We start from the raw sequence: 18,541 nt of genomic DNA on the forward strand, positions 1-18,541 counted from the left end.
CAGAAGTATGCTGACGACACTGCCATTGTTGGATGCATCAGGGACAACAGCGAAGACGAGTATAGGAGTCTGATAAGTGACTTTGTGGACTGGAGTGAGAGGAACCACTTGCAGCTGAACACCTCAAAGACCAAGGAGCTGGTCTTGGACTTCGGGAGGTCCAGGACAAAGCCACGTCCAGTGTCCATCAGAGGCGACGAGGTGGAGATAGTGGACAACTATAAGTACCTCGGTGTGTGGATGGACAGTAAACTGGACTGGTCCTTCAATACAGACCATGTATATAAGAAAGTTCAGAGTAGACTGTACTTTCTGAGGAGGCTTCGATCATTTAACATCTGCAAGAAGCTCCTCTGCATGTTCTACCAGTCTGTGGTGGCCAGTGTCATGTTCTATGCTGTGGTGTGTTGGGGTGGAAATGTGTCCAAGAGGAGTGTCAACAGGTTGGACAGGTTGATCAGGAGGGCTGGCTCTGTGGTTGGAATGAAGCTGGACTCACTGGTGACAGTTGCTGAGAGGAGATCACTGAACAAACTACTGTCCATCATGGATGATGACAGTCATCCTCTGAACACTGTCATCAGTGAGCAGAGAAGCAGAATGAGTGCACAAATGCTCCTACCCAGGTGCAAGACAAATAGACTCAGGGACTCATTCATCCCTCGGGCTATTAAGTTGTACAATTCTGAGTTTGGGGGCAGGAGTGGAGTGAAAGTATCTGGATGTTCTGTTCCATGTTAGTCTTTGTATCCTTTGTCTTTGTTTTTCTTTGACTCTATGTTCTTTGTCTTTATCTTTATACTTAGATTGTGTCATCTTCTTCTGCTTATGTTCTTTTCTTATTTTATTTTTTATGTATTATTTTTTATTGTTTATGAAAAATTGCTGGCTACTGGAAAAAAAAAAATTCCCGAAGGAGACCTCCTGAGGGATCAATAAAGTTTTACCTTACCTTACCTTACCTTAATAAAGTAAAAAAAGATGAATCAACAGATAAATCAATAAAGTAAAAAAGATGAATCAACCGATAAATCAATAAAGTAAAAAACGATGAATCAACAGATAAATCAATAAAGTAAAAAAAAAGATGAATCAACAGATAAGTCAATAAAGTAAAAAAGATGAATCAACCGATAAATCAATAAAGTAAAAAAAAAGATGAGTCAACAGATAAATCAATAAAGTATAAAAAAAGATGAATCAACAGATAAATCAATAAAGTTAAAAAAAAGATGAATCAACGGATAAATCAATAAAGTAAAAAAGATTAATCAACAGATAAATCAATAAAGTATAAAAAAAAGATGAATCAACAGATAAATCAATAAAGTAAAAAAGATGAATCGACAGATAAATCAATAAAGTATAAAAAAAGATGAATCAACAGATAAATCAATAAAGTAAAAAAAAAGATGAATCAACAGATAAATCAATAAAGTAAAAAAGATGAATCAACCGATAAATCAATAAAGTATAAAAAAAAAGATGAATCAACAGATAAATCAATAAAGTAAAAAAAAAGATGAATCAACAGATAAATCAATAAAGTAAAAAAAGATGAATCAACAGATAAATCAATAAAGTAAAAAAAGATGAATCAACAGATAAATCAATAAAGTAAAAAAAGATGAATCAACAGATAAATCAATAAAGTAAAAAAAGATGAATCAACAGATAAATCAATAAAGTAAAAAAAAGATGAATCAACAGATAAATCAATAAAGTAAAAAAAAGATGAATCAACAGATAAATCAATAAAGTATAAAAAAGATGAATCAACAGATAAATCAATAAAGTAAAAAAAAAGATGAATCAACAGATAAATCAATAAAGTAAAAAAGATGAATCAACCGATAAATCAATAAAGTATAAAAAAAAAGATGAATCAACAGATAAATCAAAAAAGTAAAAAAAGATGAATCAACAGATAAATCAATAAAGTAAAAAAAAAGATGAATCAACAGATAAATCAATAAAGTAAAAAAAAAGATGAATCAACAGATAAATCAATAAAGTAAAAAAAGATGAATCAACAGTTAAATCAATAAAGTAAAAAAAGATGAATCAACAGATAAATCAATAAAGTAAAAAAAAGATGAATCAACAGATAAATCAATAAAGTAAAAAAGATGAATCAACCGATAAATCAATAAAGTATAAAAAAAAAAGATGAATCAACAGATAAATCAATAAAGTAAAAAAAGATGAATCAACAGATAAATCAATAAAGTTAAAAAAAAGATGAATCAACAGATAAATCAATAAAGTAAAAAAAAGATGAATCAACAGATAAATCAATAAAGTAAAAAAAGATGAATCAACAGATAAATCAATAAAGTAAAAAAAGATGAATCAACAGATAAATCAATAAAGTAAAAAAAGATGAATCAACAGATAAATCAATAAAGTAAAAAAGATGAATCAACAGATAAATCAATAAAGTAAAAAAAGATGAATCAACAGATAAATCAATAAAGTAAAAAAAGATGAATCAACAGATAAATCAATAAAGTAAAAAAAGATGAATCAACAGATAAATCAATAAAGTAAAAAAGATGAATCAACAGATAAATCAATAAAGGAAAAAAAACGATGAATCAACAGATAAATCAATAAAGTAAAAAAAGATGAATCAACAGATAAATCAATAAAGTAAAAAAAAAGATGAATCAACAGATAAATCAATAAAGTAAAAAAAGATGAATCAACAGATAAATCAATAAAGTAAAAAAAAAGATGAATCAACAGATAAATCAATAAAGTAAAACAAAGATGAATCAACAGATAAATCAATGAAGTAAAAAAAAAGATTAATCAACAGATAAATCAATAAAGTTAAAAAAAGATGAATCAACAGATAAATCAATAAAGTAAAAAAAGATGAATCAACAGATAAATCAATAAAGTAAAAAAAGATGAATCAACAGATAAATCAATAAAGTAAAAAAGATGAATCAACAGATAAATCAATAAAGTAAAAAAAGATGAATCAACAGATAAATCAATAAAGTAAAAAAAGATGAATCAACAGATAAATCAATAAAGTAAAAAAAGATGAATCAACAGATAAATCAATAAAGTAAAAAAGATGAATCAACAGATAAATCAATAAAGGAAAAAAAACGATGAATCAACAGATAAATCAATAAAGTAAAAAAAGATGAATCAACAGATAAATCAATAAAGTAAAAAAAAAGATGAATCAACAGATAAATCAATAAAGTAAAAAAAGATGAATCAACAGATAAATCAATAAAGTAAAAAAAAAGATGAATCAACAGATAAATCAATAAAGTAAAACAAAGATGAATCAACAGATAAATCAATGAAGTAAAAAAAAAGATTAATCAACAGATAAATCAATAAAGTTAAAAAAAGATGAATCAACAGATAAATCAATAAAGTAAAAAAAGATGAATCAACAGATAAATCAATAAAGTAAAAAAAGATGAATCAACAGATAAATCAATAAAGTTAAAAAAAAAGATGAATCAACAGATAAATCAATAAAGTTAAAAAAAAAGATGAATCAACAGATAAATCAATAAAGTAAAAAAGATGAATCAACAGATAAATCAATAAAGTAAAAAAGATGAATCAACACATAAATCAATAAAGTATAAAAAAGATGAATCAACAGATAAATCAATAAAGTATAAAAAAGATGAATCAACAGATAAATCAATAAAGTAAAAAAGAGATGAATCAACAGATAAATCAATTAAGTAAAAAAGATGAATCAACAGATAAATCAATAAAGTAAAAAAAAGATGAATCAACAGATAAATCAATAAAGTAAAAAAGATGAATCAACAGATAAATCAATAAAGTATAAAAAAAGATGAATCAACAGATAAATCAATAAAGTAAAAAAAGATGAATCAACAGATAAATCAATAAAGTAAAAAAAAGATGAATCAACAGATAAATCAATAAAGTAAAAAAAAGATGAATCAACAGATAAATCAATAAAGTAAAAAAAAGATGAATCAACAGATAAATCAATAAAGTAAAAAAAGATAAATCAACAGATAAATCAATAAAGGAAAAAAAACGATGAATCAACAGATAAATCAATAAAGTAAAAAAAGATGAATCAACAGATAAATCAATAAAGTAAAAAAAGATGAATCAACAGATAAATCAATAAAGTAAAAAAAGATGAATCAACAGATAAATCAATAAAGTAAAAAAAAAGATGAATCAACAGATAAATCAATAAAGTAAAACAAAGATGAATCAACAGATAAATCAATAAAGTAAAAAAAGATGAATCAACAGATAAATCAATAAAGTAAAAAAAGATGAATCAACAGATAAATCAATAAAGTAAAAAAAGATGAATCAACAGATAAATCAATAAAGTTAAAAAAAAGATGAATCAACAGATAAATCAATAAAGTAAAAAAGATGAATCAACAGATAAATCAATAAAGTAAAAAAGATGAATCAACACATAAATCAATAAAGTATAAAAAAGATGAATCAACAGATAAATCAATAAAGTAAAAAAGATGAATCAACAGATAAATCAATAAAGTAAAAAAGATGAATCAACAGATAAATCAATAAAGTAAAAAAGATGAATCAACAGATAAATCAATAAAGTAAAAAAGATGAATCAACACATAAATCAATAAAGTATAAAAAAGATGAATCAACAGATAAATCAATAAAGTAAAAAAGATGAATCAACAGATAAATCAATAAAGTAAAAAAGATGAATCAACAGATAAATCAATAAAGTAAAAAAGATGAATCAACAGATAAATCAATAAAGTAAAAAAGATGAATCAACAGATAAATCAATAAAGTAAAAAAGATGAATCAACAGATAAATCAATAAAGTAAAAAAGATGAATCAACAGATAAATCAATAAAGTAAAAAAAGATGAATCAACAGATAAATCAATAAAGTAAAAAAAAGATGAATCAACAGATAAATCAATAAAGTAAAAAAAAGATGAATCAACAGATAAATCAATAAAGTAAAAAAAAAGATGAATCAACAGATAAATCAATAAAGTGTAAAAAGATAAATCAACAGATAAATCAATAAAGTATAAAAAAAATATGAATCAACAGATAAATCAATAAAGTAAAAAAAGATGAATCAACAGATAAATCAATAAAGTAAAAAAAGATGAATCAACAGATAAATCTATAAAGTAAAAAAAGATGAATCAACAGATAAATCAATAAAGTATAAAAAAAATATGAATCAACAGATAAATCAATAAAGTAAAAAAAGATGAATCAACAGATAAATCAATAAAGTAAAAAAAGATGAATCAACAGATAAATCAATAAAGTATAAAAAAAAGATGAATCAACAGATAAATCAATAAAGTAAAAAAAGATGAATCAACAGATAAATCAATAAAGTATAAAAAAAAAGATGAATCAACAGATAAATCAATAAAGTAAAAAAAGATGAATCAACAGATAAATCAATTAAGTAAAAAAGATGAATCAACAGATAAATCAATTCAGTAAAAAAGATGAATCAACAGATAAATCAATAAAGTATAAAAAAAAAGATGAATCAACAGATAAATCAATTCAGTAAAAAAGATGAATCAACAGATAAATCAATAAAGTATAAAAAAAAGATGAATCAACAGATAAATCAATAAAGTATAAAAAAAAAGATGAATCAACAGATAAATCAATAAAGTAAAAAAAAAGATGAATCAACAGATAAATCAATAAAGTATAAAAAAAAGATGAATCAACAGATGAATCAATAAAGTATAAAAAAAAGATGAATCAACAGATAAATCAATAAAGTAAAAAAAGATGAATCAACAGATAAATCAATAAAGTAAAAAAAGATGAATCAACAGATAAATCAATAAAGTAAAAAAAGATGAATCAACAGATAAATCAATAAAGTAAAAAAAGATGAATCAACAGATAAATCAATAAAGTAAAAAAAGATGAATCAACAGATAAATCAATAAAGTAAAAAAAGATGAGTCAACAGATAAATCAATAAAGTAAAAAAAGATGAATCAACAGATAAATCAATAAAGTAAAAAAAAGATGAATCAACAGATAAATCAATAAAGTAAAAAAAAAGATGAATCAACAGATAAATCAATAAAGTAAAAAAAGATGAATCAACAGATAAATCAATAAAGTAAAAAAAGATGAATCAACAGATAAATCAATAAAGTAAAAAAAAGATGAATCAACAGATAAATCAATAAAGTAAAAAAAGATGAATCAACAGATAAATCAATAAAGTAAAAAAAGATGAATCAACAGATAAATCAATAAAGTAAAAAAAGATGAATCAACAGATAAATCAATAAAGTAAAAAAAGATGAATCAACAGATAAATCAATAAAGTAAAAAAAGATGAATCAACAGATAAATCAATAAAGTAAAAAAGATGAATCAACAGATAAATCAATAAAGTATAAAAAAGATGAATCAACAGATAAATCGATAAAGTAAAAAAAGATGAATCAACAGATAAATCAATAAAGTAAAAAAGATGAATCAACAGATAAATCAATGAAGTAAAAAAAAGATGAATCAACAGATAAATCAATAAAGTTCTAGTCAAGACTCCCCCCTCTGACGGGTGAGTCGCTGAAATGACTCCCACGTGGGTGACCTCGCACACGGGTGAGTCTAAACCCTGAGGCTGGTCTGTAGCTGTCAATCATCGTCTCAGAACATCCCGAGTGCGTCGCGTTGACAGCTTGAACTTTGACCCTGAACTTTCACAAACTGGAAAAATCTGCTTCTTCCCTCATGAACCTGGAACCATGTTGACATGATGACATAATGTTATAGACACAAGCTGTCGTGAGGGGGGGAGGAGGGGGAGGAGGGGGAGGAGGGTGAGGAGGGTGAGGAAGGTGAGGAGGGTGAGGAGGGTGAGGATGGGGAGGAGGATGAGGAGGGTGAGGAGGGTGAGGAGGGTGAGGAGGATGAGGAGGATGAGGATGGGGAGGAGGATGAGGAGGATGAGGAGGATGAGGAGGGGGAGGAGGGGGAGGAGGGGGAGGAGGGGGAGGAGAGAGGGGAGGGTGAGGAGGATGAGGAGGATGAGGAGGGTGAGGAGGGTGAGGAGGATGAGGAGGATGAGGAGGGTGAGGAGGATGAGGAGGTTGAGGAGGATGAGGAGGGTGAGGAGGGTGAGGAGGATGAGGAGGGTGAGGAGGATGAGGAGGGTGAGGAGGGTGAGGAGGATGAGGAGGGTGAGGAGGATGAGGAGGATGAGGAGGATGAGGAGGGTGAGGAGGGTGAGGAGGATGAGGAGGGTGAGGAGGATGAGGAGGGTGAGGAGGGTGAGGAGGATGAGGAGGGTGAGGAGGATGAGGAGGGTGAGGAGGGTGAGGAGAGTGAGGAGGGTGAGGAGGATGAGGAGGATGAGGAGGGTGAGGAGGATGAGGAGGATGAGGAGGTTGAGGAGGATGAGGAGGGTGAGGAGAGTGAGGAGGGTGAGGAGGATGAGGAGGATGAGGAGGGTGAGGAGGATGAGGAGGATGAGGAGGTTGAGGAGGATGAGGAGGTTGAGGAGGATGAGGAGGATGAGGAGGGTGAGGAGGATGAGGAGGTTCAGGAGGATGAGGAGGGTGAGGAGGATGAGGAGGATGAGGAGGATGAGGAGGGTGAGGAGGGTGAGGAGGATGAGGAGGATGAGGAGGATGAGGAGGATGAGGAGGATGAGGAGGGTGAGGAGGATGAGGAGGGTGAGGAGGGTGAGGAGGATGAGGAGGATGAGGAGGGTGAGGAGGATGAGGAGGGTGAGGAGGATGAGGAGGGTGAGGAGGGTGAGGAGAGTGAGGAGGGTGAGGAGGATGAGGAGGATGAGGAGGGTGAGGAGGATGAGGAGGATGAGGAGGTTGAGGAGGATGAGGAGGTTGAGGAGGATGAGGAGGGTGAGGAGGGTGAGGAGGATGAGGAGGATGAGGAGGGTGAGGAGGATGAGGAGGGTGAGGAGGATGAGGAGGGTGAGGAGGGTGAGGAGAGTGAGGAGGGTGAGGAGGGTGAGGAGGGTGAGGAGGGGGTGAGGAGGGTGAGGAGGGTGAGGAGGGTGAGGAGGGTGAGGAGAGTGAGGAGGGTGAGGAGGGTGAAGAGGGTGAGGAGGGTGAGGAGAGTGAGGAGGGTGAGGAGGGTGAAGAGGGTGAGGAGGGTGAGGAGAGTGAAGAGGGTGAGGAGGGTGAGGAGAGAGAGGAGGGTGAGGAGGGTGAGGAGAGAGAGGAGGGTGAGGAGGGTGAGGAGGGTGAGGAGGGTGAGGAGAGTGAGGAGGGTGAGGAGGGTGAAGAGGGTGAGGAGGGTGAGGAGAGAGAGGAGGGTGAGGAGGGTGAGGAGAGAGGGGAGGGTGAGGAGGGTGAGGAGAGAGTGGAAAACCAAGCAACACGGGGAGAACGTACCAACTGACCGGGAAGCGAACCAACAACCTTCTCGCCGCGAGACGATCTGATCGCTGCGCCGCCGTCAGTCATGAATTCAAAAGCGTGAAAGTGACGCTAGTGACGCTTCAGACGCTGATGTAACTTCCAGGGTTTATTCTCGGGCGAGAAGTGAACCCATGGTCTCGTGACTCTGACGCAACGATGGCTCATCACGTCTTTCACAACAAAACCCTGGTCGTGTGCTCACGTCCGGGGGGTGTAATGTGGGGTGAGGGGGGTGCTATGAGAGGGGTCACCGCCGGAAAGCGTGCGACACTCCTGGCTCCCGCACCGGCGGGTTTTCTGGGCCCGAAAGCGTGACCCTGTAATTTGTGAACCAGTCACGCAGCTGCCGACTCTTTCCTGTGTCAACTTTTAGCAGCGGTAGCGGCTGCGGCCCGCGAGCTCCGACCAAAGTGGCCTGCGGGTGGGAGGCTCTGCAGCCGCTCGTGTTAAATGTTCGTCCCAGAAAAACAACACGACTGCGCTGGCAAAGTACGGTTAGTGAGTCCGAGTGCGTTTTTTATTTTTTTCGAGCGTGAAGGTCGCCGGTTCGGATCCCACCTCCGGGTTGAAAACCGAAGGAATTCCTCTCGCAAGAATTCCTTTTGAGCCGTTTGTGCGGAAGGTTGGGTTCCGTGTGACGTGTGTTCTCCGGCAGACTCTGAGGTCGCGGCAATAAAAGCTACTTGTCACTGAATAACAACCATAAACCACCAAGCGTATCATTTGCTCTCTTCACTGGCTTCTGAAAATCCATTTCAGGAACTCTGGGAGTTGCCGAGTGGGTCGGCCCGGTTCTACACGAGCTCTTGAGATCAGAAGTTTCTCTGCAGGAACTCGTGTTCTACGGTCTTTGATACCGAGACGTTCACTCCGATGTTTTACTTCTTACAACATGTTGTTCAAATACTTTTCACAGTGAAAGAGTCAAATACTATGAAGTGCCATCTAGTGGTCCGACACTGTATCATGAAGCCTCATTAACACATGAATAGTTTATATTATTAGTATGAACATTCGACTGAATGAATGAACCCATGAGCTTCAAACATGTATGAAACTTTTTCTCCAAGATAAAAAGTATTAATATTATTATTTCTATATTTAAAATATATATATATATATTTTCTTAAACTGTATTCAGAAAAAAAACCAAACGATCAATTTTTACTTCTATTATTGATTTAAATATGTTGTACTTCTTAACTTATTATTAAATAATATGTCATATATAAAATAATATTTAATATGTTTATGGTGTTTATTTTAACTTAATTCATTTATTACTATTTTTTAATTCATTTCTTTATGAAGCCACAGATTTGTAATGATGGGTCTGTGAGGCTTCACGAACCTGACTCACTATTTTGAAAGTCCACTAGATGGCACGCTCTTTAGTCTGTGACCCACTTTCAAAACCAATAGCTCCACCTAGTGGTCTTTCTAAATGAAGACGCTGTATCACGATACATTATCAGCTGTTTCATGAAGCTTCAACTAAACAAACATCTTTGGTTAAGTCGTCGATCAACCCCGAGACGTGAGAGAAACTGCAGTAGCTCAATCTTACCACTGATGTGTCGATGAAGCTTCATGAAACAGTGTCATGGTTATTAAGAGGTCATAAGGTCAGGGTCGATTTAAAAAAATGATGTCTATGATGATACAGTGTCTTCATTTTGACCACTAGATGTCGCTCTCCTTTCTTTGGTTCTGGCAGGCATCATTTTTAAACAGAGAGTGACATCTAGTGGTCAAAATGAAGACGCTGTATCGTGATACTTCATCAACTGTTTCATGAAGCCTCTTCAACACGTCGCCACAGGTCACTCAGTGTGAGCTCCTGCAGTGAAGACGGGTAGAGTCAGGTAGAGTCGGTTAGAAGTCAGCCCGCGGGACAAGATAGTCGGTCGGTCTAGACGGGTTAAAAAGATGGAGGTACCGTCTCTCTTGACTCTCTGGCCCACCAGCAGCTCCCTCTTCTCCAGTATGAGCTGAACAATGGCCTTGCGTTGTGTGTTGACCTGTTGAAAGAGCAAAAACAGGCCATTAACGACCGCCGGGTTTATTATGACGGGCCTGGCACCGGTCCCGGACCCAGGTCCCGCTGCCATGCTAGCTCGCAACGTCTCGCGCGTGTTTATAGTGCATTCCTGCCGTCTCTGTCTCTTTCTGCCGAGCCAGCGGAATCGAGGGGTTACTGGCAGCGGGCCCGCCTGGTGACCCGGGCCCGGTAAGAAGAGATGCAGGAAGAGCTTAAGTCAACGGCTACTGTGGAAATGAGGGGCACAGAACCACGACTTGTCAGGCGCTCATGCGGACCGTGAGGGGGGCCCCTCGGGAGCCGCTCCAGGATCAACACTCCACGTGTCCAAGGTTTGGGGGTGTTAGAGTGTGAGAGGGAAGTGTGTGAGTGGGTCTGTCTGCAGGACACACAGCCCGACCTGTCTCGCCATCTGGTTCTGAAAACATCCAAAGAGGACTTTTTTTCCATTTAAAGTGTTTTCACTTGATGATGCAACTAGAGGTTAGTATTGACAACTGCTGATATGATACGTATATTACCTATCACGATACATATTATGATACATATCACAATATATGTCATGATATATATCACGATATATATCACGATATATATCGTGATATATATCACGATACATATTATGATACATATCACAATATATGTCATGATATATATCACGATATATATCACGATATATATCACGATACATGTTATGATACATATCACAATATATATGTCATGATATATATCACGATATATATCACGATCCAAACTACGATACATATCAAGATACATATTATGATACATATCACAATATATGTCATGATATATATCACGATATATATCACGATACATGTTACGATCCAAACTACGATACATATCACAATACATATTATGATACATATCACAATATATGTCATGATATCACGATACATGTTACGATCCAAACTACGATAAATATCAAGATACATATTATGATACATATCACAATATATGTCATGATATATATCACGATATATGTCATGATATATATCACGATATATGTCATGATATATATCACGATATATATCACGATATATATAACGATACATGTTACGATCCAAACTACGATACATATCAAGATACATATCATGATATATATCACGATACATGTTAAGATACAAACCACGAAACATATTATGATACATATCATGATATATATCACGATACATGCTATGATCCAAACTACGATACATATCAAGATACATATCATGACATATATCACGATACATATCAAGATACATATCATGATATATACCATGATATATATCACGATACAAACTACGATACATATCAAGATACATATCATGATATATACCACGATACATGTTAAGATATAAACTACGAAACATATCAGATATATATCACGATACATATTATGATACATATCACAATATATGTCACGATATATATCACGATACATGTTACAATACAAACTACAATACATATTATGATACATATCATGATATATATCACGATACATGTTACGATACATGCTACGATACAAACTATGATGCATATCAAGAAACATATCATGATATATATCACGATACATATCACAATACGTGTTATGATACAAACTACGATACATATTAAGATACAAATCATGATATATATCACGATACATATTATGATACATATCACAATATATGTCATGATATATATCACAATATATATCTGATGTATATCATGATACATATCACCATATATATCGCGATACATATTACGGTACATATAGTAGTAACAAGGATATATGTGTAGTATTGTCCAGTACTTGACTCTGGTGTTGTGATAGTGTAGTAACAAGTATATATGTATAGTATTGTCGATTACTTGACTCTGGTGTTGTAGAACTTACATGACTCTTGAAGTCGTAACTGCTTTCATTTGTTTTTAACCAAATATATATGTCCAAACATCAGCTTTAAAAGCTCACTGTATCCTCTCGTCCTCAGTCATCGCCAGGATTTAATTGTTGGTTTAGCTGCGAAGGATGTAACGACTGCTGCCATCTAGAGGCCCGAAGTGTAATTGCCACACAAAAAATTGAAAAACACTGTGAAATATTAACTTTTTTACTCTAACTTTAAAGTTCTTCTTATTTTAATTTAAACAAACTACATTCAAATATAAGGAAATAAGAACGATAACTATAACCTACACTATAAATATAAACTATGATAAAATATATATATACTGTTTATTACTGTTATGATCTCTTTAAGTATGTTGACTCTCTTGTATGTTTACATCTCTCAGTGAGTTTAAACTGTGGAATTTTAGTCAACAAATCTTTATTTACAGTGAAAATCAGTAAAGTGTGGAAAAAAAAGCCTTCAGATTGGTGACCCCTGACCCCTGCGCGCTGCTAATGGTTCTGACTCGTGGAGCTCCAGAACCGCATCAGTGAGTTGAGATAAAGTGCAGCAGCAACTGGCACCAGAGCCATTAAACATGGCGGGTGAGGGGGGAGCGAGGGGGAGACAAACTTATTCCAACAGACTCGTGGAAAAAAAAAAAAAAGTGAGTTTGAGACAAACCTGCTCGAGTCGCTCCTGCAGGATCTTGAAGGACTGGGACAGGTCCCGCGTCTGCCTCCAGGTCCAGGCCGTGAAGAGCGCGCTGCAGGCGGCCAGAGACAGAGCCAGCAGCGCCAGTGAAGCCCACAGCACCCGCAGCTGGCGCACTCGCCTCCGCTGCAGAATACGATGCATGTCGCTGCCGCAGACTCACCGCCGCTGGGAGCCCCCCACCGGGGTCCGCGCGTCCATCCTGGCGTGTGTTAGTCCCGGGTCAAGACGAGGACACGAGCCGGCGGATCTCGGGTCAGATCAGCGCCACCATCCTCGGCGCTCGCACATCGCAGTGCGCGGCAACTGTTGCATCCTCGCGACTCTTGTGGTCCCTTTAAAAAAGCGCCCGCTGGGGGGTCACGCTATCGCACGCACACGCGCACACACGCACTGGGGCTTGAACTTTCCGTGCGCTCTCAGATGTCGCGATATTAACGTGCATCCGCCGTGGAACAAATGTGAGCAGAAGAAAACACACGCACCGGTCCTGGTCCTCCTCCCTCTCCTCCTCCTCCTCCCTCTCCTCCTCCTCCCTCTCCTCCTCCTCCTCCTGCTTCACCTCCTCCCTCTCTTCCTCTCCTCCTCCTCTCAGCACTTTCAGCAACTTGCAAATATATCAGCGGCACTTCCTACTCTGACCGCATGGTGGCGACAGAGTCCGACTAAAGATGCGGTTTCGTCTGTAGTAAGTAAGTAAGTAATTTTTATTTGTAGAGCGCTTTTCCAGACCAAGGTCACTCACAAAGCGCTTAAACAATCAAAACAATATTCAATAAAGTATATACTTTAAAGATCAAGATAAAACTGATAACACAACAGGAGTTCCAGAAAATCAAGGAAAAGCTTGAACAAATAAAAACGTCTTAAGATGTTTCTTAAAGGAGTCAGTAGATCCATCAAGCACAAAGAGAGAAGAAGATGGTTCCAAAGCTTAGGAGCAACAGCCTAGAAGGATTTCTCTCCTCTGGTCCTGAACCGTGTTCAGGAACCATCAGTACATTCTGATCCACAGACCTCAGGGCCCGAGCTGGAGTGTAAGTCTGGATCAGATCACTGATGGAAGGTCTGACCATGAATAGATCTGGAAGTAAGAACCAGAATTTTAAAATGATCCTGAAAGAAACTGGCAGCCAGTTAAGAGTTTTAAGGATCGGAGAAATGTGAGTCCTTCTACTAGAGCGGGTCAGAATTCTCGCTGCAGAGTTCTGAATCAACTGCAGGCGAGACAGATCCTTCTTGTTAAGACATGAAAACAAACTGTTACAATAGTCCAGGCGAGAAGATACAAACACATGGATTATAAGATCCAGATCATGTTGTGACAACATTTTCCAAAGTTTAGAGATTTTTCTCAGTTGAAGGAAACAGTTTCTGGTCAGTTTTCTTCAGTGTTGAACAAGAGACATGTCTTTATCAAATACAACACCCAGGTTTCTCAGGCTCAGTTTGACAGACTGACCTAAGTCACCCATGCTCTGACTCAACCCTGGAATTGTATCATCAGGAGCAATCACCAGAGTTTCAGTTTTATCCTATGAGTGTTTTCACTCATTGTTTGATTTCTAGCAAACAATTGACTAAGTTCAGCCTCTGGGGCTCAGTTGGATCAAAGGATCAGTAGAGCTGGATGTCATCAGCAAAAATGTGATAAGAAACATCAGGAAATCTCTGAATGATTCTACCGAGGGGAATCAAGTACAGCAAAAACAATAAAGGACCAAGAACAGAACCGTGAGGGACTCCACACAACATATCTGCCGATTCAGACCTCATTTGATTGGCAGATACACTAAAACTGTGCCCAGAAAGGTATGATGAGAACCATTGTAACACAGACCCAGACAGTCCCACTTCATCCCTCAGTCTTCTCAACAGGATCTGGTGATCAACTGGGTCAAAGGCTGGGGACAGATCCAAGAGAACCAGAACAGTGGATTTACCCGAGTCAGCCGACATCATGATGTCACTGGACACCTTCAGTAAAGCTGTCTCCGTAGAGTGATGTTTACGGAAGCCAGACTGAAACTTCTCATGGATGTCGCTCTGATCCAGGAACAAAGACAGCTGCTCAGACACCACCTTCTCCAAGATCTTGGACAAGAAAGGGAGCTTAGACATAGGCCTGAAATTACTGAGGTCAGTTGGGTCTAAGACTGGCTTTTTGAGCAGAGGCTCCACAATGGCATGTTTAAATGCATTGGGAAATACCCCTGTGGAAAGGGAGAGGTTCACCATATTGGTAACCTAGGGGCCAATTACCTTAAATACTTTGATAAAAAGCCTACAAGGAAGGACGTCATCTGAGCAAGAGGAGGGTTTCATCTTGTTCACTAGTGCTGAAATATCACCCAAAGATACAGCAGTGAAGGAAGACCAAGAGGAGGAGAGGGGCTCAGAGACAGTAGGGGTTCCAAACAAAGGGGGAGAGATTTTCTCTTTGATCAATTGAATTTTGGCAATGAAAAATCTCAACAACATGCTTTTGTAGTGTGTGCACGTGTACTGATTATACTGTATATTTATCATATTTTTATTTATTTTTGTGTTTTTTTCATTTTCAACAAATATGTGTGTTGTGTGACTCTATTGTAATATCAGTGTGTGTGTGTGTTGTTGTGATGTGTGACTCTATTGTATCATCAGTGTGTATGTTGTTGTGATGTGTGACTCTATTGTATCATCAGGTGTGTGTGTTTTGTTGTGATGTGTGAGTCTATTGTATCATCAGTGTGTGTGTGTTGTTGTGGTGTGTGACTCTATTGTATCATCAGTGTGTGTTTGTACAAAACTCTCTTTTCATTGAAATATTGACATTAGAAAATGATCTTAAGCTCCGCCAACTGAAAACACTTTGTTGTTCTGGAGATTAAATCTTGTTGACCATAAACACAGCCACTCTGCTGTGATTAGTCAAGCATGTAGGTTTGTCACCATGCGTCATCAATGGTCTCCACCTCCAAGGGACGTGTTGTATAAACAAAGCGGGCGTGATTAAAGCTGGAGGAGTGAAGCCATTATTACGTCATAATGGAATCTCGTAACCTCTTGTTCGCCCAGATTTCAGAGCATCTTGAGAGGAAGATTCAAGATTTGAAACATCAGGAGAGTTGTTTTTTCACATAAGTCTCCCTTTAATTGATTATTATTTTTGTTTTATTATCATTCGTATTTATAATTATTATTTATTGCTTTTATTATTATCATTTTCATGTATTGTTTTTTATAATTATTTTTTAATCTTTGTACTGTTTGTCTTAATATAATGTGAATTTTTTTGAACCGCTGTGATAACTCAATGTGAGAACAACGAAGGTATACATAATCATATCTTGAGTTTGAGATATATTTCAAAGATTCTTAGTTTGTGGTTTAAGATTAAGATTAAGATTGTTTGTGTGGGGGTAGACATTTTAAATCATTTGTTTGTGTCGTTTTGACTACTGTAAGCGTTTATTTTCGTGTCTAAACAAGAAGGATGTGTCTCGCCTGCAGTTCATACAAAACTCTGCAGCCAGAATTCTGAGCCGCTCTAGTAGAAGAACTCACATTTCTCTGATCCTTAAAACTCTTCACTGGCTGCCAGTTTCTTTCAGGATCAATTTTAAAATTCTGGTTCTTACTTTCAGATCTATTCATGGTCAGACCTTCCATCAGTGATCTGATCCAGACTTACACCCCAGCTCGGGCTCTCAGGTCTGTGGATCAGAATCTACTGATGGTTCCTGAACACGCTTCAGGACCAGAGGAGAGAAATCCTTCCAGACTGTTGCTCCTAAACTAAGGAATGATCTTCCTCTGTGTTTGACAAACATTAACGACTTACTTACTTCTATGTAACTAATGCTAGCTGTTGTACGACGGCCAACGATATTCTCAGATAAAGATTTTAATCCTGATGAAACAGGAACTGATTGATCTACTCAATTTCTACTGAATTTCAGACCAAAACGTTTTTTTCTGTTGGTTATTGCTTCTATATTTTCTTCTCTCGTGCTGTGTTCTCTTGGATTATGTATTTTGTCTTTGTTTGTTTACTTTTTGTAGTGTTTTGACATACTTTTCATTCCCAATTTTTTTTTTTCCAGGTCAATGTTTTTGCACCATTTTTGATTTATTTGTTGGCTACAGAATATTTCTGTCAAGAAATTGGACATAATTCAATGTATTATTTTCTCTTTTTTTTCGAAAAAAACATCTTCTTACTTCTTGCTGCTAAAACGTGTATTTATCCGTCATCAGTTGTGTTAATTCAGTTGTTTATTTTCTTCAGTCTCCTCTTTCATTCTCTTCCTGTTTTCTGGTTCCATGTTTGTGTCTTTGTCATCATTCTTTTCTTACCTTCTGGTTAAATCGTTTTTTGCTCTGGTATGTTTGTTATTTTTCATTCCACACTCACTGTGAAGACTCTCTGTCCAGTAAATACAGATCATTTCAAACCAAGAGACAGTGAGTTCCTTAGAACCAAACGTATTTTGATGAGTTTGCAACTTAAGATTTAATATTATATACAATATTTTCCAAATACTATACGATATATTTAGCTCACCGTACGATTCAATACAATATTTTACAAATACTATATGATATATTTAGCTCACCGTACGATTCAATATTATATTTTCCTAACACAATACGATATATTTAGCTCACCGTACGATTCAATATTATATTTTCCGAACACAATACGATATATTTAGCTCACCGTACGATTCAATATTATATTTTCCTAACACAATACGATATATTTAGCTCACTGTACGATTCAATATTATATTTTCCTAACACAATACGATATATTTAGCTCACCGTACGATTCAATATTATATTTTCCGAACACAATACGATATATTTAGCTCACCGTACGATTCAATATTATATTTTCCTAACACAATACGATATATTTAGCTCACTGTACGATTCAATACAATATTTTCCAAGTACTATACGATATATTTATCTCACCGTACGATTCAATATAATATTTTCTGAACACAATACGATATATTTATCTCACCATACGATTCAATATAATATTTTCCAAATACTATACGATATATTTATCTCACCATACGATTCAATATAATAATTTCCGAACACTATACGCTATATTTATCTCACCGTACGATTCAATACAATATTTTCCAAATACTATACGATATATTTAGCTCACCGTACAATTCAATACAATATTTTCCAGCACAATACGATATATTTATCTCACCGTACGATTCAATATAATATTTTCCAAACACAATACGATATATTTATCTCACCGTACGATTCAATACAATATTTTCTGAACACAATACGATATATTTAGCTCATCATACGATTCAATATAATATTTTCCGAACACAATACGATATATTTATCTCACCGTACGATTCAATACAATATTTTCCAAAAACTATACGATATATTTAGCTCACCGTACGATTCAATACAATATTTTCCAAATACTATACGATATATTTAGCTCACCGTAC

At 35.9% G+C, this 18,541-nt stretch overlaps 1 protein-coding gene across 1 annotated transcript in view; it reads right to left on the reverse strand.

The window, feature by feature from the left end:
• tnfsf12 (TNF superfamily member 12) overlaps positions 1-13,496 on the reverse strand; it is a 114,858-nt gene extending 101,362 nt beyond the window's left edge. The window contains exons 1-2 of the mRNA XM_087790284.1: positions 13,023-13,496; positions 10,360-10,441 (exon numbers count right to left, since the gene is read on the reverse strand). Of these exons, the coding sequence (XP_087646410.1) occupies positions 10,360-10,441; positions 13,023-13,196 (256 nt within the window). The 5' untranslated portion in view covers positions 13,197-13,496. The remainder of the gene's footprint in view (positions 1-10,359; positions 10,442-13,022) is intronic.
• Between the last annotated feature and the right edge of the window lie 5,045 nt (positions 13,497-18,541).

This window comes from Callionymus lyra, chromosome 4 (genome assembly GCF_982586985.1).
Source record: "Callionymus lyra chromosome 4, fCalLyr1.hap1.1, whole genome shotgun sequence".
Lineage (NCBI taxonomy): Eukaryota > Metazoa > Chordata > Actinopteri > Syngnathiformes > Callionymidae > Callionymus > Callionymus lyra.